This window comes from Podarcis bocagei (genome assembly GCF_964188305.1).
Source record: "Podarcis bocagei genome assembly, chromosome: 7".
Classification (NCBI taxonomy): domain Eukaryota; kingdom Metazoa; phylum Chordata; class Lepidosauria; order Squamata; family Lacertidae; genus Podarcis; species Podarcis bocagei.
This window is the reverse complement of record NC_138132.1, coordinates 19,407,357-19,429,213: the sequence shown is the minus strand read 5'-3', so window position 1 is coordinate 19,429,213 and position 21,857 is coordinate 19,407,357. Positions and strand designations below refer to the sequence as shown.

The window sequence follows — 21,857 nt, the reverse complement described above, 5'->3', positions numbered from 1 at the left end:
AAATTTTGTCTAAAATGTGAAAATTGCTGCTTGAATTGCATTTGAAGGATGAGGAGGTAAAGTTGGTTATGATTCATTGGGCTAAAGATTTTTGGTATAATATGCAGCTGAGTGATTGGGTAAAATTATGGAAAGAAGGTTTAAAATTTACTGCATGCAATGCCCTAAAAGAAAATTTGATGAAAATGATGTATAGATGGTATATTACACCCGTAAAGTTAGCTAAAATGAATAAAGTTAACAATAAATGTTGGAAATTTAAAGAAAAAAGGGAACATTTTATAACATGTGGTGGGAATGTAAAAAGGTGAAAAGCTTCGGGGAGATGATATACAATGAGATGATTTATTTATTTTTTAATATACATTTATAAAGAAGCCAGAAGGATTTTTACTGGGCATAGTAGGAAGTGATATAAATAGAAAGGAATGTAAGTTGTTTTTATATGCAACAACGGCAGCAAGAATGTTATTGGCCCAAAAATGGAAGCAAGAAGAACTACTGACGAAAGAAGAATGGAGGACAAAATTAATGGACTATGGAGAATTGATTAAACTAACCGGAAGGATTCGAAATCAGCGGGACCAGAAATTCACAGAAGACTGGAATAAATTTACAGACTATTTGAAAACTACTTGTGATGATAAGACTACGTTTGTAGGTTTGCAAGACGTTTTGTGAGGAGTGTTATTGGAATTATTGCAAAAATGGATAAGGGGGAGGATGGCTAGTTAAAACAATTAAAGGCAATATGAATTTAAGAAATGCATAAGAAATGGTCAAAAGGGTGGATCATCAGAGGTGCTGATGGAAGTCCAAAAAAGATTATATAAGTGATGAAGTTATGTGGTATGTATTATAATTTATATGTTAAAATCTATAAAAATTATTATTAAAAAAGAGTACATCTCCCACTATGGTCTGCTGCTGTTCGTTATTTATTTATTTATTTTTTAAACTTGTTCTTAGCTTTTTAAGATTTTACTGTAAATTTATTCATTTCACCCTGCTGTTTAGCATCCAAAGAGGAAGTTTTCTAAGAGCAGTTCATGCATTTTAAAAAAGAACACGAACAGGGAAGGCATCTGAGGATGTGCCCTCATATTGGAAGTTGCCAGGCATGTTATCATGGAAGGAGAAAATCATCTCGTGAAGCTACGGTGGGCATCCTATCTTGAGCAGTGTGAGGAGTCCCTTTTGCCTGATGAGGTTGAAGGCCTTTGTCAAGTCTATGAAGGGGATGTTCAAGGGGAGTCTCGGTCTCAGCATTTCTCCTGCAGCTGCTGCAGAAGGACCTCCAAGCTCTAAAGACACTTTGTGATTTGGTCAAAAAAGAAAGAACAACTGTTCCTGATCAGGTATGTTTATTTAGCACAGTGGTAGCAGAAAACAGCCAAGCCATATGACACATATGAATGTGGAGAACACCAGGAGCAACAATCTGGGATTCTTCATTCCCAAGGGAAAGTCATATTCACACCACGCATGTTCTCCCAGTAAACACGGTCAAAGCGTTCACTCTGTGCCACTGTCAGGAGGTTCTTCCAGTCCCCGGAGATCCCTAGAACAAGACAAGAGCAAGTGGCAACCACCAAGATGTTCACCTGAAATTACGTAAACTTAAATTGGGATGTTTCTTCCTCGTGCTCAGTTGTGAGGCAGGCAACCCCTCATATAGCTGACATTAGGGGGGAAAGAACATGCCCCCTGACTGTTTGCCCTGAGCCCCTCCTCAACCATTCCCACCCTCCTGATTTTGCTTTCCAGCAGCACTAATGTATACCTGTTGGGTACCTGGACCAGCTGGGTCCAGCCATGTTTTCTTATTGCACCACAGAGAGCTCCGGAAACTTTGTGTCTGTTGCGCTGCCTGCTGAATTTCTGCTTGCTTTCCAAATCGATGTGAAAGACACAGAACCTGCCAACTCTGGCATAAACAACTCCGAGGCAACTACTGTGTCTTGATGGCCTGGAGAATCTGCAACCTGTTTTCAGGGAGTCCCCAGCATTATCCAGGTCTCGAAATCGTGCAGAAACACCCTTGTTCTCCAGACTGCCTCTTTCAGAATAATTTCTTATTTTGACCTAGACACCCATGAAATAGATAGACGTAGATGGGATGTTGCACAGAGAGGAAGGTACACAATCCTGCAAACTGTACCCCCTTCTGGACCTGCAAACTGTGTTCACAGTCAACTCTGACTCTACGCTCTATTGACTGGTTGTTGACAGACTTTTTCTGTGAGTCATTCAAACATACACAGAAAATGAAGAGGTTCTTCACCTCTGGCACGCAGCATTGTGGCCTTATTCCTTGGCACTCCAAGGAACAACATGTTGGAACAACACAAGAGCAAATGCCAACCGCAAACAAGTTCACCTGAAATTACTTCAGCTCAAATTAGAGCTTTTCTTCCCCATGCTCAGGCATTAGTAAGCAGTGCTGAGCTGTAGAGCTACAATGTCTGTCCCTTAAAAGCCTGTTGCCCTCAGGTAAAATGGAGGACACTGTTCTTTCACTGTTTAGATGCAGCAGCAAATCCCGTCAGCATCTGTATGTGGAATGAAGAACTGTAGCCTTTCCAGAACATCTGGCAGGAAAATGCAATGGGTCCTGCTTGCTCTCTACGCATTTACCACTTCTGATGATGAGGCAAACATGCCGTCTCTGGCATGGTCCATTCTTGTTAGAGGACGGTACCACCTCAGATTGCACATGACATAAAAGCTTGCCTCAAGGACCTATGCAAAGGAAAAATTGCTTCCGAAATTGATGTTTAAAGATGAACAAGGAAGATTTCTGGCAATTGAAATCCAAGTTCAAGGAGAAAAAATTCTGATATTAGGAATTTATGCACCAAATGAGGGGAAGTCGGAATTTTTTAAGAAGCTGCATGAGACTTTACTGGACTATCTGGATTACAACTTAATTTTGATGGGAGACATGAACGGAGTAGTATCTACAAATATGGACAAGGCACAAAGACAGGTAGTCTCTAAATATGGAAGACTACCAAAGACTTTCTTTGAAATGACTGAAAATATGGACTTGATTGACATTTGGAGAACAAAGAACCCTCTCGAGAGAGAGGGAACTTTCTTTCCTGAAGCCAAAATGACATGGACTAGAATTGACCAAATATGGGTTACTAGTGGAATGGCACCGAAAATCAAGAAAGTGGAAATCTGCCCAAAAACGTGCTCCGACCATAATGCGGTAAAGATGGAGATGAAATTAACAACAGCTGGCTCTTTCAGATGGAGGATGAATGACACCTTATTCAGAGATGAGGAGGTATACAAAAAGGCCCAAAAAACATTGAGAGACTATTTTGAAATAAACTTAAAAACAGACGTCGAAAAAAGAGTAATATGGGACGCAAGTAAAGCCGTTATGCGAGGATTTTTGATACAACAAAATACAATAAGGAAGAGAAGTCAAAATGAGAAAAAGGAGAAGATTTTGGAAAAGATAAAAGAAGGAGAAAAGAAATTAAGATCTAAACCAAAGTCCCAAGAGATCTTGAGAGAAATTAAGCTACATCAGACACAATATATGGAATTGATGAATCAAGAAATAGAATGGAAAATTAAACAAATGAGACAAAAGACATTTGAATCTGCAGATAAATGTGGTAAACTTTTGGCTTGGCAATTGAAGAAAAGACAAAAATTAAATACGGTTACAAATTTAGAAGTTGAAGGAAGGAACGTTTATAAGCCAAATGAGATCAGAAACTGCTTTCAGAGTTATTTTAAAAAACTATATTCACAAGGGCCACAGAAAGAAGTGGACATAGATGAGTTTCTTAAGAAATATGGACTACAAAAAAATTCTCATCAAAATAAAATAGATTTGAACCAGAAAATAACTGAACAAGAGATAGAAGGTGCCATCCAAAATATGCAACTGGGCAAATCTCCAGGACCTGATGGGCTGACTTCCAGATATTATAAAGCTTTGAAGGAGTGGCTATCACAACCCTTGAAGGAAGTCTGCAATGAAATTTTGGAGGGGGAAAAAGCACCAGAATCGTGGAAAGAAGATTATATCACACTCATACCGAAAACAGAGACTGAAAAGACTCAGCTTAAGAACTACCGCCCTATATCGCTACTTAATGTGGATTACAAAATTTTTGCAGACATTTTGGCAAAAAGATTGAAAAAAGTATTGATGGAAGAGATTCATAAGGACCAAGCAGGCTTTCCCCCCGGAAGACATTTGTCAGATAATGTGAGGAATATAATAGACATTTTGGAATTATTAGAAGTGAATATAAACACTAAAGCTGTAATGATATTTGTGGACGCGGAGAAAGCTTTTGACAATATCTCTTGGAGTTTTATGAAGAAGAATCTACATGGGATGGGGGTAGGCCAAGGATTTGAGAATGGTATGGGTGCAATATATTCTGAACAAAAGGCTTAGTTAATTGTAAATAATGTGGTAACGGGAGAATTTAAAATAGAAAAAGGGACACGACAGGGGTGCCCAATTTCCCCACTGCTTTTTATATCAGTCCTGGAGGTTTTGCTAAATATGATCAGAAGAGACCAGCTGGTTAAAGGGATACAGGTCGGAGCTAAACAGTACAAATTGAGGGCCTTTGCAGATGACTTGGTACTTACTTTACAAGAGCCAGACACTAGTACGAAAAGAGTTTTAGAACTAATTCAAGAATTTGGTCAAATTGCAGGATTTAAACTGAATAAACAAAAAACTAAGGTATTGGAGAAAAACTTAACAGTTACAGAAAGGGAGAGGTTCCAGAATGAAACGGGCTTAACTGTGGTTAAGAAAGTGAAATACTTGGGGATTAATATGACATCTAAGAATGTGAATTTATTTAAAGATAATTATGAGAAATGCTGGACAGAAGTAAGAAAGGATCTAGAAATATGGTCAAATCTGAAGCTTTCTTTGTTAAGCCGAATTGCTGTTATTAAGATGAATGTATTGCCTAGAATGTTATTTTTATTTCGGGCATTGCAAATTGTGGACAAAATGGATTGTTTCAAGAGGTGGCAGAAAGACATTTTGAAGTTTGTCTGGCAGGGCAAAAAACCCAGAATAAAACTTAAGATTTTAACTGATGCAAAGGAAAGAGGGGGATTTGCCCTGCCGGACTTTAAACTTTATTATGAATCAGCAGCTTTTTGCTCGATGAAAGATTGGCTGCTCCTTGAGAACACAGACATTTTGGATTTGGAAGGTTTTAACAATGTATTTGGATGGCATGCATATTTATGGTATGACAAGGTTAAAGTGCATAAAGCTTTCAAAAATCATATTGTTAGGAAAGCATTATACAAGGTTTGGACTAGATATAAAGACCTGTTGGAAAATAAAACCCCAAGGTGGTTGTCGCCAATGGAGGAACGTGTAGCTACGCTCCAAAGAATTAGAGAGCTGGAGCTCTTCTTGGAAGCAACAGACCACACCGTCTCCATCAAGGAGGAGACAGGGGACTCCCCTGAGAAGGAGGCTAGTTCACCAACACAGGAGCCGGATATATGGAGAAACGTGACTCAAAGAAGTAGGAGGCCCAGGGTTCATTCTGATTGTTTAGAATTACACAATCGCTTTGAGGTCCTCTCCCCTAGCATGGAAGACGAAGAGCAGGATCCATTTGAGGATCTCTCCCTCATTTCTGTCGATCAGGTAAATGAAGACGAGCAGCAAAGTCAGTCCTCAGGGAATGTGCAGGCGACCTTGGAATGGACAGCTCATGGAAGAACCCCGACCAAACCTAAGAGGAGGCGTGTAGTGGTGATAGGGGATTCCCTACTGAGGGGAACAGAAGCAGTGATTTGTGGGCCTGACAAGATGTCTCGGGAAGTGTGCTGTCTCCCCGGGGCTAAGATGTAACTGAACGACTGCAAGGAATCATAAAACCCACTGACAAATACCCCTTCCTCTTGGTTCATGTGGGAACCAATGACACTGCAAGCAATAGCCTCCAGAAGATCAAAAGAGACTACGAGGCTCTCGGCAGGAAATTGAAGCAACTAAATGCACAAATTGTCATCTCATCTCTCCTCCCAGTTGAACGACGTGGCCCAGGGAGAGAGGGAAAAATAGTGGAAGTGAACAGCTGGCTTCGCAGATGGTGTAAACAGGAACGGTTTGGATTCTTAGATCACGGACTGCAGTTTCTTGAAGATGGACTTCTGGCAAGCGATGGGCTGCACCTCACAACAGTTGGGAGAAATGTTTTTGCCAAAAATCTCAGAAACCTCATCAGAAGGGCTTTAAACTGACTAATGTGGGGGAGGGAGACAGTGCTCCTGAAGGTAGGAGCCTATCAATTGATGAAGATGATCATCCAAATGTCATAGACCAAATGGAGCAAACAGCACGCAGACCTAGTGGTGGGAGGAAAAAATCCTTAAATAAGAGACACGGGGGAATGATTAATGGACTTCAATGTCTGTACACTAATGCGCAAAGCATGGGAAATAAACAAGATGAGCTTGAGCTCTTGGTACAGCAAACTAAATATGACATAATAGGCATCACTGAAACCTGGTGGGATAAGTCCCACGACTGGAATGTAATAATGGGGGGATACAATCTATTTCAGAGAAACAGACCAGACAAGAAAGGAGGAGGAGTGGCGTTATATGTCAGGGATGTGTATACCTGTGAAGAGATCCAAGATTTAGAACATCAAAGCCAAAGTGAGAGCATTTGGGTCAAAATTAAGGGAGAGAAGAATAACAGGGACCTCATTGTGGGAGTTTACTATAGATCCCCAAGCCAAACGGAGGACATAGATGATGCCTTCCTGGAACAGATGGCCAAGCATGCAAAAGGAAGGGAGATAGTAGTAATGGGGGACTTCAATTACCCGGATATTTGTTGGATGTCAAACTCAGCCAAGAGCATAAGGTCAAACAGATTCCTCACTGGCCTTGCAGACAACTTCATTGTCCAGAAAGTGGGAGAAGCAACAAGAGGAACAGCCATTTTAGATCTGGTCCTAACCAATGTTGATGATCTGGTTAGTGGGGTAGAAGTGGAAGGATCATTAGGCGCGAGTGATCATGCTCTTCTGAAGTTTACTATACAGCGGAAAGGAGCAGCCAAGCATACTAGGACTCAATTTCTTGACTTTAAGAAAGCCGACTTCATAAAACTTAGGGAAGTGCTGGGTGAGATCCCATGGACAGTAATACTAAAAGGAAAGGGAGTTCATGATGGCTGGGAGTTTGTTAAGAGGGAGATACTAAAAGCACAACCTCAGGCAATACCAATGAGACGGAAACATGGAAGGTGCCTAAAGAAGCCAGGGTGGCTATCTAAAGAACTTTTAACTGAGTTAAGATTAAAAAAGGATGTGTACAAAAAATGGAAAAGGGGGGAAACCACCAAAGAGGAATTCAAACAAATAGCCAGCACGTGTAGACACAAAGTCAGAAAAGCTAAAGCACAGAATGAACTCAGGCTTGCTAGAGAGGTTAAAAGCAACAAAAAAGGATTCTATGGGTATGTTCGTAGCAAAAGGAAGAACAAAGAAACAGTGGGGTCACTCAGAGGAGAAGATGGTGAAATGCAAACAGGGGACACAGAAAGGGCCGAAGTCCTCAATGCCTTCTTTGCCTCAGTCTTCTCCGATAAAGAAAACAATGCCCGACCTGAAGAATTTGGAGCAAATGATTCAGCAAAGGAAACACAGCCCAGAATAACTAAGGAGATAGTACAAGAATACTTGGCTAGTTTAGATGTATTCAAGTCTCCAGGGCCAGATGAACTGCATCCAAGAGTATTAAAAGAACTGGCAGATGTGATCTGAGAACGACTGGCAGTCATCTTTGAGAATTCCTGGAGAACAGGCGAAGTCCCGGCAGACTGGAGGAGGGCAAATGTTGTCCCTATTTTCAAAAAGGGGAAAAGAGAGGACCCAAATAATTACCGCCCAGTCAGTCTGACATCAATACCAGGGAAGATTCTGGAGCAGATCATCAAGCAAACAGTCTGTGAGCACCTAGAAAGGAATGCTGTGATCACCAATAGTCAGTATGGATTTCTGAAAAATAAGTCATGTCAGACTAACCTGATCTCGTTTTTTGACAGAATTACAAGCCTGGTAGATGAAGGGAACGCAGTGGATGTAGCCTACCTTGATTTCAGCAAGGCATTTGACAAGGTGCCCCATGATATTCTTGTAAAGAAGCTGGTAAAATGTGGTCTTGACTATGCTACCACTCAGTGGATTTGTAACTGGCTGACTGACTGAACCCAAAGGGTGCTCATCAATGGTTCCTCTTCATCCTGGAGAAGAGTGACTAGTGGGGTGCCACAGGGTTCTGTCTTGGGCCCGGTCTTATTCAACATCTTTATCAACGACTTGGATGATGGACTCAAGGGCATCCTGATCAAATCTGCAGATGACACCAAACTGGGAAGGGTGGCTAACACCCCAGAGGACAGGATCATACTTCAAAACGACCTTGACAGATTAGAGAACTGGGCAAAAACAAACAAGATGAATTTTAACAGGGAGAAATGTAAAGTATTGCACTTGGGCAAAAAAAATGAGAGGCACAAATACAAGATGGGGGACACCTGGCTTGAGAGCAGTACATGTGAAAAGGATCTAGGAGTCTTGGTTGACCACAAACTTGACATGAGCCAACAGTGTGACGCGGCAGCTAAAAAAGCCAATGCAATTCTGGGCTGCATCAATAGGAGTATAGCATCTAGATCAAGGGAAGTAATAGTGCCACTATATTCTGCTCTGGTCAGACCTCACCTGGAGTACTGTGTCCAGTTCTGGGCACCACAATTCAAGAAGGACACTGACAAACTGGAACGTGTCCAGAGGAGGGCAACCAAAATGGTCAAAGGCCTGGAAACGATGCCTTATGAGGAACGGTTAAGGGAGCTGGGCATGTTTAGCCTGGAGAAGAGGAGGTTAAGGGGTGATATGATAGCCATGTTCAAATATATAAAAGGATGTCACATAGAGGAGGGAGAAAGGTTGTTTTCTGCTGCTCCAGAGAAGCGGACACGGAGCAATGGATCCAAACTACAAGAAAGAAGATTCCACCTAAACATTAGGAAGAACTTCCTGACAGTAAGAGCTGTTCGACAGTGGAATTTGCTGCCAAGGAGTGTGGTGGAGTCTCCTTCTTTGGAGGTCTTTAAGCAGAGGCTTGACAACCATATGTCAGGAGTGCTCTGATGGTGTTTCCTGCTTGGCAGGGGGTTGGACTCGATGGCCCTTGTGGTCTCTTCCAACTCTATGATTCTATGAGTCTATGATTCTATGAGGCAAAAGCTGTGAAAAAGCTCAATATGGAGGCCAAATGGCCAAAATATTGGGAAATTTTGGAACAGGAGGGAGATAAACTGAAATTACAGAGTTTCGAGAAATTGAAGGTTAAAGTACGAGATTGGCTCCATTATTACCAAATAATGGAGGTTTACAAACAGGACAGGAAAATTGGCTTCCAGGTGGAGAAATCAAAATTAGAAACAGAACTGTTAGAACCCAATACTAAGAATTTGTCAAGAATGTACAACTTACTGCTGAAATGGAATACACAAGATGAAACAGTGAAATCAGCTATGATAAAGTGGGCACAAGACATTGGTCATAACATTATGTTTGCTGACTGGGAACAGTTGTGGACCACCGGTATAAAATTTACGGCATGTAATGCCCTAAGAGAGAATATTATGAAAATGATTTACAGGTGGTACATGACCCCAGTCAAGCTTGCAAAAATCTACCACTTGCCTGATAATAAGTGTTGGAAATGTAAAGAAACTGAAGGTACTTTTTTCACCTTTGGTGGACGTGCCCGAAGATTAAGGCCTTCTGGGAAATGATATATAATGAAATGGAAAAGGTACTTAAATGTACTTTCCCTAAGAAACCAGAAGCCTTTCTCTTGGGCATTGTTGGCCAATTGGTGCCAAAGAAAGATAGAACATTTTTCATGTACGCTACAACGGCAGCAAGAATACTTATGGCAAAGTATTGGAAGACACAAGACATACCCACTCTGGAAGAATGGCAGATGAAGTTGATAGACTATATGGCTTTGGCTGAGATGACCGGCAGAATCCGAGACCAGGGGAAAGAGACGGCGGAAGAAGATTGGAAGAAATTTAAAATTTATCTTAAGAAATATTGTAAAATTAATGAGTACTAAAATGTTGTGGTTATAGAAAGTAAGTGGATTACAGCTGTAAAGATTAAGTAAAAGAAAAGGAAACAATTAGATAAAATTAAGGGGGAGGATTTGCTGAAATAAATTTTGAAATTGGAATGCAGAAAGGGGAGGTATGAGGAGGTCGGTGAAATAAGTTTCAAGAAAATAAGGATTTGAAATTATACATGTTTGTTTTTGTGTTTGTATGTTTGTATTGTGTATTGTGTGTGTTTATATAAATTGTGAAAATCCAATAAAAATTTTATTAAAAAAAAGGACCTCCATACCAAGCTTTCTCTCATGAACAGCCACCAGTCAATGAGGGCACAGTGGGGCACTTTGTTCTCACATCCATTTTAACCACTTTGAGGTGAAAAACCATTCAGTTAGGTTCCCTTTGCAGCTTTAGAGATGGAGAACTCAGACTCTGTGGCCCTATAGCAGAGGACTCAGGAATGTATACGTGCAGAGATTTGGAATGGTTTAACTGCTGAATTTCTGCTTGCTTTCCAAATAAATGTGAAGGGCACGGAATATGCTGACATTAGGGGGGAAAGAATATGCCCCCTGACTGTTTGCCCTGAGTCCCTCCCCAACCATTACCACCCTCCTGATTTGACTCTCCAGCAGCACTAATGTATTCATGTTGGGTACCTGGACCAGTTGGGCGTCTCATCCAGCCATGTTTTCTTATTGCACCACAGAGAGCTCCATGAACTGTGTGTCTGTTGCTCTGTCTGCTGAATTTCTGCTTGCTTTCCAAATCAATGTGAAAGACACAGAACCTGCCAACTCTAGCATAAACAACTCCGAGGCAACTACTGTGTCTTGATGGCCTGGAGAATCTGCAACCTATATTCAGGGAGTCCCCAGCATTATCCAGGTCTCAAAATCGTGCAGAAACACCCTTGTTCTCCAGACTGCCTCTTTCAGAATAATTCCTTATTTTGATCTGGACACCCATGAAATAGACGTAGATGGGATGTTGCACAGAGAGGAAGGTATACAATCCTGCAAACTGCACCCCTTTCTGGACCTGCAAGCTGTGTTCACAGTCAGCTCTGACTCTACGCTCTATTGACTGGTTGCTGATAGACTTTTTCTGTGAGACATTCAAACATCCACAGAAAAAGAAGAGGTTCTTCACCCCTAGCATGAGCATTGTGGCCTTATTCCTTGGCACTCCAATGTTATTACCTTTCCTCATGAGCGTTGCTTTTGTATGGTCAAAAAGGTTCTCTGGTATTGTGGAAAAGTTAGACATCTTGTTGTCCTTCATCTTGTGGAAGGAGGCGTTTTCCACCACAGATTCAATTTGTTGGCTGTTCAGCTCCTTGCCAAGAAAATGACAGATCTTCTGCACGCTGCCTCGAAGGTCCTGCAGAAAGCAAAAGCAAATGGCTGTGAATCCTCATGTGATGTAGAGAGCTTGCCCTTCATCAGGAGGCACACAGAGAGCATGAGGACCAGTATGCCATGTGCATTGCACGGCAATTCCCGCCTCCCACCAGTTGGAATAAATGAAGACACAGGACACCATTAGTTTAGGTAAATGGGCAAAAAATGGCCACAACTTTATTGGTTACAGGTAAGAGCGGTATTGGCTTTAGGCATTGGTCCTATCAGACTATCCTGCTTCAGCCTGTTAGCATGAAAACCGTAAAGGGTTAACATCAGTAGGGGGAGCCCTGAGATGTACATCACTAGGAACTCCCCGAGGCGTCACCGCTCGGGGCGTGCTTTAGGCCCTGGCCTCTATAGGTTTTGGACAAGGCAACGCCCCCCCAGAAATCTTTACCGGAATGCAAAGACGAAAAGGGGAGATCCCGGGGCCGCACCGGCATTAAATGACCCAGGCCACGCCCCCGGGGCCAGCCGATTTGCTGGCCCTGGGGCTGACACGGCCCAAGGATTCCCCAGGTCATGCGGGGCTAAAGCCAGCCACGCACAGTTGTTGGGGGCGTGAGCCCGCAACTCCACCTCCTCCTTATGTCGGAATTGGCTTTGGGCAAAATGAATGTCTTGAGGATGTGGAATTTGCTGTTATCACCTTGCAGAAGCCACTCTGTCTCCACCTCTCCTCAACCAGTACCGAACACAGGGGGCCCCTGAGTTAGCAAGAGACATTACCTTTAAGGCAGAAAAGCAGGTTATTGGCACATCTGCTCCAATGTAGAAATAAGGAAATGTACTCTGCACGTGATATACAGTGTGTATAGAGGTAGCACTGAATTTTGCACATGCTCAAAATCCCTTTCTGGCCAATATTAGTAGAATCTTTCAAAAAAGAAGGCAGCTTCATGTGTGAATAATATCAGAATTGGGGCTGCAGGTCAACACAGTTAAAACTGGACCTTTACCTGCTGTAGTTCTTCATAGGTGATGAAGAAGATGTTGGCTCTCTCCTTCATCTCCACCCAGCCTTTCACATGGTCGAACCAGGAACCCAAACCTACTGGAAGAGCAAAGGGGAAGCAAGGGTGAAATGTAAGGAGTTGTGGGAGGGAGTAGAGGATGCTATTGTAGATGTAGAGGAAACACCAGTCAGGAACTTGGAAAATAACTGCATTATCCCTTAAGAACAAAATCAGTAACAGGAGACTTCAACGCTACCCTGAGTCCAATGCCACCTGCTGACTGATCTATCTACTGACATTATCCACGTACAGAAGAAGTAAATGTTTGAATGAGTCAACAATCTTAAACTTTAATGGTCTTTCTCCATTAAGGTTTCTTTTTGTTTCTGCCACCAGTGAGAATGTCTAGTATCTTCGATCTTGATCTATTGTTTTGTTGGTGCCAATCTCACCCAGCTGTTAAGGACTTTCCTTAAGTTTCACCCTATTCTCATTTAATGCCAATCTCGCCCATTTGAAAGGACATTTATTGATTTTCTTTGAAAGCAAATAACAAATGTAGGACTTTGCTGGATTTCTGCCCTTCTCCATGTATCCAACTGTCACAGCAAACAAGAGTGGCTGATTTGCCTCCTTCCATACTTTCCCCTCTCAGGAATCTCTCCATGAACTCTTCCACAGTTCCAGGGTCCTTCAATACTTTAAAGCCTTTGACGAAGTGGTAGCTTGAAGCCATAGCATCTCTGGGGTTACGCAGAGTATAGACTACCTGTAACAAAGGAAGAGCTATATTGAAGGAGGGCCCAGGCAGCCCAACACTATCAATTGGCAGAGTGTAGCAGTAAACTGAAGGCATGATAAATAAAACCTGACATGGGAACAGGGGACGCCTCCAGTGAGGACCTGGGCTGACCATGCATGTGGACCATGTACACTTAAAGTTCTTCCACAATCAGGAAACTGCTAAGGAGATTCCCAATAGTCCTCCCCATTCTCTAGTACGGAAAATGGCATACTCCTGTAAACGGGCTGTGTCTAGTGTTCCCGAATCCCCCACATCTGTGTCTCAAAAAGACAAGAGTCAAAGGCAGTCTTGATGTGTCCATTGTTCCTCTCTTACCTTGGCCTTGGAGTGGAGGAAGGACTTGGGGAAAAGCTGGAATGGCAGGTGAGTATTCAGGATCCTGGGGGAAGGATTTTTCAAGGCAATCTGCAAATGATCATCCGTCTCAATCCAGGGTACCCTTTCCCCCAGTGGTACATTCTGAACCCATGAGGGGTCCCCTTGACTCTGGATTAAGCTCAAGATTTCCGACATCCAGTGAGTCCCTAGGAGGAAATCCACCACTCAGTCATTGTGCATTAACAACTGGCCCTTGCAAAAGCAATTAGAGGAAGATAAGAATTTCAATGAATCTTCTTTCTCTTCTAGCTATTCAGCACCTTCCTATGGGGCAAGACCCCAAAATTCTGGAACAGTTTACCATGGAGAAACTGACTATATTTTTTCATTGAGTGTGGCACAAATGAGAACAGAAGAATAGCCTTCTGGATGACTCCAGTGACCCATTGAGTCTGGCATCCTATTTGTCCCAGAAGCCTGTGGGAAACTAGAGAGCAACATTATGTTACCAGCAGTTTTGTTTTCATTCCATTCCAAGTGATCCCCAGCATGGAATCTGCTTTTCTCACGACCATTGCACACTGGGTCAACATCTTCCTTGAGATGACCCCAAGGTTTCGCTCTTGCTCCATCACCTCCATTTCACACCTCATGAGTGTGTATGGGAAATTGAGATGTTTTGCTCCAACATGCATCACTTTACACTTGTTTACATTAAATTGCATTCACCATTTTACTGACCATCTATTTTTAGTGTCAGCAAGCTTGGCCACCTCACTACTTGATCATTTATGAACAAGTTACAAAAGCACAAGTCCCAATACCAACTCCCAAGAAACGGGTCCTTTCTATAAGAATGCCTCCCTCTTCTTCAAAGTGATGTTCTCCTTTCTCAGGACCTTCGTTCTTCCTGACGGCAGGAGAACTGTCGTTGTGGGAAGGTCACCCAGCTACCACATCCCTGAAGGTCTCCTTGACCACTTTCTCTGCCTCCTACACCTTCTAGTTCTGCCACCTTGGCTTCAAGGGAAGGAACTTGTTCCCTGGGTGCCTGAAACCCATGGCACTTCTGACATACACATGACTTCTGCACCATGGGGAGATATTCATACAAATGGCAGAGGGCGCAAAACAATGCAAAACCCCCACACCCCTGCTTGAGTTAATTTCCTTCTTTTACATCAGATGCAAATGAGAATTTCCTGAGGGTATCTCCTTTACATACATGAAGAGGAGATGTAAACTGACATCAAAATTTCAGGCGAGAGAATTCCTCAATAAAAATAGGAGAGACTTAGACCCCAAACAAGACAGGGGAGACCCCCTATCTGAGCAAAAGAAATCCTTGGAACAACTTGCACTAGAAGAGGTGGCATCAGGGAAAACAGATATTGTAACTGACTCTGGGAATGGCCAATCTTAAATTACTGAGTTGGAATGTTAACGGTTTAAATTGTGAAGCCAAACAACTTCGGATTGAACATGTAATAGCAAAACAGAAATTAGATATAATCTGTTTCCAAGAGACACATATTGCAAAAAAGCATAAAAGGGCCTTAATTAACAAAAAATCAGGTATGGATTTCATCTCATCAGATAAAACAAAAAAGAGAGGAATTGTTTTTTTATATTAATTCTGCACTTGAACTCAAATTGATTCAGAAGGACGAAAAAGGCAGAATTTTAATAATACAGATTAAAATCCAGGGAGAGAAAGTGATATTGGTTAGTATTTATGCCCCTAATGATAGAAAAGCATTTTTTTCAGAAAACTAGAAACAGAACTACTTGAATTTGCAGATCAAAAGATTATCTTAATGGGAGACTTAAATGGAGTTCCAACTTTAGACAAAGACAGATCAGCCAGGAAAAAAGAGACCAAAGAAGGTAAACTGCCATAAACTTTTTTTGACATGACTCAAAATCTAAAGCTGATAGATATCTGGAGAATGAGACACGTGTTTGATAGAGAGTATACTTTTTAGAGCCATGTACATGACAGCAGCTTGAGAATAGACTCTGTATGGATTTCCAAAGAATTGGAAACAAGAGTCAAAAGAATTGAAATCAATCCCAGAACCTTTTCAGACCATAATTCCCTTACTATGGAATTACAAAAAGAAAGCCAAATCTCTTTTAGATGGAGATTAAATGATGATTTATTAGATGATCACAAATTTGTTGAAAAAGCAAAAAAGACCTTGATGGATTATTTTGAAATAAATAGTCAAGGGCAAACAAAGTTACAGACGGTCTGGGATGCAAGCAAGGCTGTAATGAGAGGACTCTTTATACAACAAAACTCATTTAAAAGGAAATTGAGAGAGAAAAAGAAAAAATAATAATAGAGAAAATTATGAAAAAGGAGAAGCAGCTGCCAAACAAAGCAAATAAAGAGGCAGTAAAACAGGCAATCAAAACATTACAAACCCAATATTCAATTATTATAAACCAGGAAATCAGCTGGAAAATAAAAAGAGTAAAATAAAAATATTTTGAGCATGCGAATAAACCGGGGAAGTTGTTAGCTTGGCAGTTGAATAAAAGTGAACAAAGGAACTCCATAAATAAAATTAACATAAATGGCAGAATTACAGACAAGCTGAAGGAAATACGAGAAGGATTTGTTAAATATTTTTCTGAGCTGTATAGACAAGGGAAAGAAAACATTTAAGATAAAAGAGTACATCAGAAATAGCAATATGCCGTATTTAAAAGAAGAACAAAGGAACATCCTTAACTCCCAGATAACAATACAAGAAATACTTGAGGCAATAAAAAGCTCTAAAAATGGCAAGTCCCCAGGCCCGGATGGCTTTACAGGAAAATATTATAAGAAATTAAATGAACAATTAGCCAACCCATTGAAAGATGTCATGAATGAAATATTGAACACAGGCAAAATCCCAGAAACATGGAGACAGGCCTATATAACAGTAATTCCAAAACAAGACACAGATTTGCTGCAAATTAAAAACTATAGGCCTATCTCCCTGTTAAATAACGATTACAAATTGTTTGCAAATATTCTAGCTAACAGATTTTAAAAAATATTAAATGAATATATACATCAAGATCAAGCCGGGTTATTACCAGGAAGACAAATGAAGGAGAATATAAGGAATATTTTGAATATAATAGAATATTTGGAGGCTAAAAATGAAAAGAAAGTGGCAATGATGTTTATAGATGCTGGAAAAGCCTTTGATAATGTTTCTTGGAAGTTCATGATAAAGCTGTTAGAACAAATCAGAAGTGGTCCTAAGTTTTTAAAAGCAATAGCAGCAATCTATTCAGAACAAAAAGCCAAACTAATTATAAATCAGGTGATAACGGATGATTGTAAGATCCAAAAAGGAACAAGACAAGGATGTCCATTATCACCATTATTGTTTATTCTGGTCTTGGAAGTACTTGCCAAAAACATAAGAGCAAATAAAGAGATTACAGGTGTAAAAACTGGAAAAAGTGAATTCAAGTTAAAAGCGTATGCAGATGACCTAGTGATAACAGTGGAAGAACCTAAAACTTCACTTCCTAAAGTAATAGAAAAAAAATCAGAATTTGGGGGAAGTGGCAGGATTTAAGCTAAATAGGAATAAAACTAAATTATTAGTTAAAAACATGAAGGAAAAAGAAAGAACCGAATTAGAACAAAACATTGAGTTTGAAGTCCATAAAAAGGTTAAATATTTAGGGATTTGGTTCACATCAAGAAATATAAACCTATTTTAAAATAACTATGAAAAAAATTGGCTTGAGGTAAAAAGAAATTTAGAAATATGGAGCAGAATGAATCTCTCAATGTTAGGGAAAATATTGGTGATTAAAATGAATGTGTTGCCAAAAATGCTATTTCTTTTTCAATCAATACCAGTCATCCTGAAAGATGAATGCTTTAAAAAATGGCAGAAAGAGATTTTAAGATTTATCTGGGGGGCAAAAGGCCAAGGATAAAACATAAAATACTTACAGATGTAAAAGATAGAGGCGGGTTTGCCCTCCCAGACCTTAAATTGTATTATGAATAAATTGGTATGGATCAGGGACTGGATGAGATTGGATAAGCAAGAGGCATCAGAACTAGAAGGACATGACAACAGATTTGGCTGGCACACATACTTATGGTACGGGAAAGGGAAGGTTCATAGAAGTTTTTACAACCATATAATCAGGAAATCACTAATGAGAGTATGGGAGAGATACAAAGACTTATTGGAACAAAAGACCCCGTGGTGGCTTTCACCACATGAAGCATTACTGCTCAAACCACTTGGAAAGAAAGGAAAATGGCTCACATGTGTTGATTTATTAAAGGAACATGATGGAAAATGGAAATTAAGAGATTATGATGAGATCAAAGACCACTTTCAGAGTTGGTTGCATTATTGACAACTATATGAAACACATAAAGAAGACAGCAAGAAAGGATTCAGTTACACAAGGTCTAGGTTTCAAACGGAAGTGATGGAAGGAAAGTGAAATTACTGAAGGCCGCATACAGCATACTATTAGAATGGGAGACGAAAGATGAAGAGGTAAAATCAGCTATGATTAAATGGGCACAAGATGTAGGTCACAATATTATGATGGAGGATTGGGTTAAATTATGGAAAACTGACTTAAAATTTACAGATTGTTCACTATTGAAGGAGAACTACATGAAGATGATGTACAGATGGTACACAACACCAGTGCACTTAGAGAAAATGTACAAAACTAATTCAAATATATGTTGGAAGTGTAAGGAAAAGGAGGGGACATTTTATCATATGTGGTGGGATTGTAAGGTAATTTTAAAAAATTGGGAAATGATATACAACAAATTGAAGAAAATGTTCCATTTAACATTTGTTTAAAAACCTGAAGCATTTTTATTAGGGATTGTAGGGAAAGATCTGCCAAAAAAGCTGAAAAACATCTTCATGTATGCGACAACAGCCGCAAGAGTTTTAATAGCACAAGGATGGAAGAATGAAGAAACCCCAACTAAAGAATCATGGAAAGAAAAATTGATGGACTATGCAGAACTGGCAAAACTGACATACAAGCTATGGGACAAGGATAACTGTGACTTTAAAGAAGAATGGGAACCCTTTACAAAGTATGTGAAGACACAACAAAGCGAACTGAACTCCTTGGCTGGTTTTGAATAAACATTCACAAACTTTTAATTGATAATAATCAGCTAAATAGTTTGAGGATTTATACAACTGTGTAACATGCAGAAAACAGGATTTTTAGAGAAATCAAAGACTGGAACTGAGGGAAGTCGGGGGGTGGGTGGATTCTGTGGGAGGGGAAGGGAGGAAAAATGGGGGGGAAGGATGATATGTTCCTGAATAATATGTTTTGTTTTAATTTTGAAAAAAAGTTATTTAAAAAAAGATAATTTGCTTCTTTTAACTTAATTACCCATTGACTTTCCTGCTTCCTAGATTTGTGATGTACTTGTGGGGTTCCTATTCTAGTTTCCTGTGGTTCCTTGAATTATACTGCTAAGCAGCTTTTCTATGGACTTCCTAGCCCTAGGATTTAGCTCCTGTGTTGTGGGTTTTCACAGAATCTTTATCCTGGTGTACAGTCACCTTGCTGTGTCCTTGTCAATCCATGTTTTTTTAATTCAGTCATTAAATTAACTGGGTGTTAATTATGAGGATTTTTGGAAAATGACTTTACCAGAAAAATGGCTTATTTGTCTATATACAATCGACCTGTAGAGATGGTTATTCTGACCAGTGGCGTAGCTTGGGGGGTGCAGGGGGGGCCGGCCGCACCGGGCACAACATCTGGGGGTTAGGGTTAGAGGGCGCAAATCCACGGGTTAGATGGTGCAAATCCACGGGTTAGGGGGCGCAAATTACTTGCCTTGCCCCGGGTGCTGACAACCCACGCTACGCCACTGATTCTGACACAGCATCAGAGATAGACTTTGGTAATATGGTGCCCTGAGCAAGAACAAAATTTCCCCCTCACCTCCACAATATATTTTCACAATAATATTTTAAAGGTACAGTTGCTTTTTTAATAATTCTCCGTAGGTGACCATATAAGTATAGGTTTCATTGTGATTATGATTATGAACCCCCTCGACTTGGGCCCCTTTGCAAGGGAACCACCCAGACCGCCCATATCCAGCACTGACAGCCTTCCTAGTGACATGACAGAAGCATGCCATTACATATAAGATTCTCCTGGGAATATTCTCAGTTCAGCTCATGAGCGCTGTAAATATCTGGGTTAAGATATTCCAGAAAGACAGAATGATTGGGAAATCTCTCTTTTTTTCAAGGTTACCTGACTTCCCCAGGAATTTCAAGGGTTCCTTTGAACATCAACAGTGGCTATGGAAAGTGTAATATTTCTATTTTGAATTCTCATTTTTGCAATCTTAAAATCAGTTCTCCATATTTCTACGTCAGTTTGTGAAATTTCTTGCACATTTTTACAACGCATTTTCCCCAATATAATGCATTTTTATGTTTTTCCTCACTAAAGTATGCATTTTATGCACACTTATATGTGTTTTTGTACACATTAATTAGCTGAAGAAGCACATTGCAAAAATCAGGAATTGCCTGTGTCTCACTTTGTGTAGTTCAGAAAATGAAAAACATGTAACTTTCACATGTGGTAGACATTTCTATTCAGATATTCAACTTATTTGCTGTCCATCTTCCTTCATTTGTAAATGTCTTATAATTTATTTGCTTGTTGCTCCTTAAGTAATCATTATCCAGGAATGGATAACTGGTTTAAGATGGTCCTATATATTGCAATACAGTTGTACCTCGCAAATTTAAAGGAATCCATTCTGGAAGTCCATTTTCGGAAACCAAGGAGTAGCTTTCAATTGGTTTCCAATTGTGCAGGCGTTTCAGAAAGAATAGTAGAAGCTGTACTACATGCTTGGCATGCAAAAAAAACCAACGTTCGAATACTGGAACATTCACTTCCAGTTTTCGATCGTTTGGGAGCCAGAGCGTCAGCTTCCAAGATGTTCAGGATCCAAGCTATGACTGTATCTGTATCTGTTCATTTTTCATGGGTTTCCAGGGACTATGCAGCTACATGGTGGTTGTTCATGACTTATGTCAATAGCAAACTTATGGCTGGCAGGTTTAGTGGACACTATGTCCACTAAATCCAAAATCTATTTTTCTAATTGGAACACTGACCTGACTTGGGGTAAGCGACATTCACTATATCATCATCCAACAGTTGGAAGTCGTTTTCCACATAGCTGAGTGTTTCCTCTGATGAAAACTCTGTAGAAAATTGGATCCCCTTGTATTTGAAATAAGCCATTGATGATACTGAAAAACTGAAGATGAGGGGAGAGAGAGAGAAGGAGAAAGAAAAATTATGCCACATCCTTAGGGACATTTGTGCAGCTACTGTTCTAGAAAAACTCTGGAAATAGCTGGGGAACAGGAGGAAGGGGAGTGTTCGGGAGGGCGTGATGGGCCATCAGTAGATGCTCAAGTGGTGCCACCAGGTGTGGTGGGGAAAAACCCAAGAAACTCACTTCTGAGTACATGTCATTTCTATCAGGGCTGAGTCACATACTGTTCAGCACGAAGTGCCAGAGTCCATTGTCAGTGAAATTAATGCTTTATTCAAGGAAACATTAAACAACTCAGCAATACTTCCTGGTAAGTCTTTCCCCTACACAGTGGTACCTCAGGTTACATACGCTTCATGTTACAGACTCCGCTAACCCAGAAATAGTACCTCGGGTTACGAACTTTGCTTCAGGATGAGAACAGAAATCATGCTCCTGCGGCGCGGCAGCAGGGAGGAGGCCCCATTAGCTAAAGTGGGTTTTCAGGTTAAGAACAGTTTCAGGTTAAGAACGGACCTCCGGAACGAATTAAGTACTTAACCCAAGGTACCACTGTAGAGCTGTTGTCAGGACTGAATGTCCCTTTCTTCCACACTTTCTAAGGCTCCTCCTCTCCTGGACGATGCCCAAGCAGTCTCCAACTGTCTCTGCGTATCTCTTGTCTCTTCTCTGCCCTCCTCATGATTTTGTGTGTTCTTTGAGACCGGGATACGGGAGGAGCTTCTTGCAGCTGGAGAGGGCCATTCCCGTGATTCTTCAGCAGCTTCTTGGACCCCCCCCCCCTTCTCTGCTTCAGCAGAGAAGAAGGAGAGTTCAGGAGGAATTGCTGGGCCATTAATAGGCGTCTGGGTGGTGCCACCAGGTA

The 21,857-nt window shown here is 40.8% G+C and overlaps 1 protein-coding gene across 2 annotated transcripts in view; it reads right to left on the bottom strand.

Annotated features, from left to right (window-relative positions):
* Nucleotides 1-1,347: 1,347 nt before the first annotated feature.
* LOC308592267 (sulfotransferase 2B1-like) overlaps nt 1,348-21,857 on the bottom strand; it is a 52,311-nt gene continuing 31,801 nt past the window's right edge. For both annotated transcript variants that reach the window (XM_081203597.1, XM_081203600.1), the window contains exons 2-7: nt 20,826-20,971; nt 13,645-13,853; nt 13,167-13,293; nt 12,528-12,622; nt 11,365-11,545; nt 1,348-1,561 (exon numbers count right to left, since the gene is read on the bottom strand). In XM_081203597.1, coding sequence (XP_081059723.1) covers nt 1,452-1,561; nt 11,365-11,545; nt 12,528-12,622; nt 13,167-13,293; nt 13,645-13,853; nt 20,826-20,955 — 852 coding nt within the window. In that variant the 5' untranslated portion in view covers nt 20,956-20,971 and the 3' untranslated portion in view covers nt 1,348-1,451. The remainder of the gene's footprint in view (nt 1,562-11,364; nt 11,546-12,527; nt 12,623-13,166; nt 13,294-13,644; nt 13,854-20,825; nt 20,972-21,857) is intronic.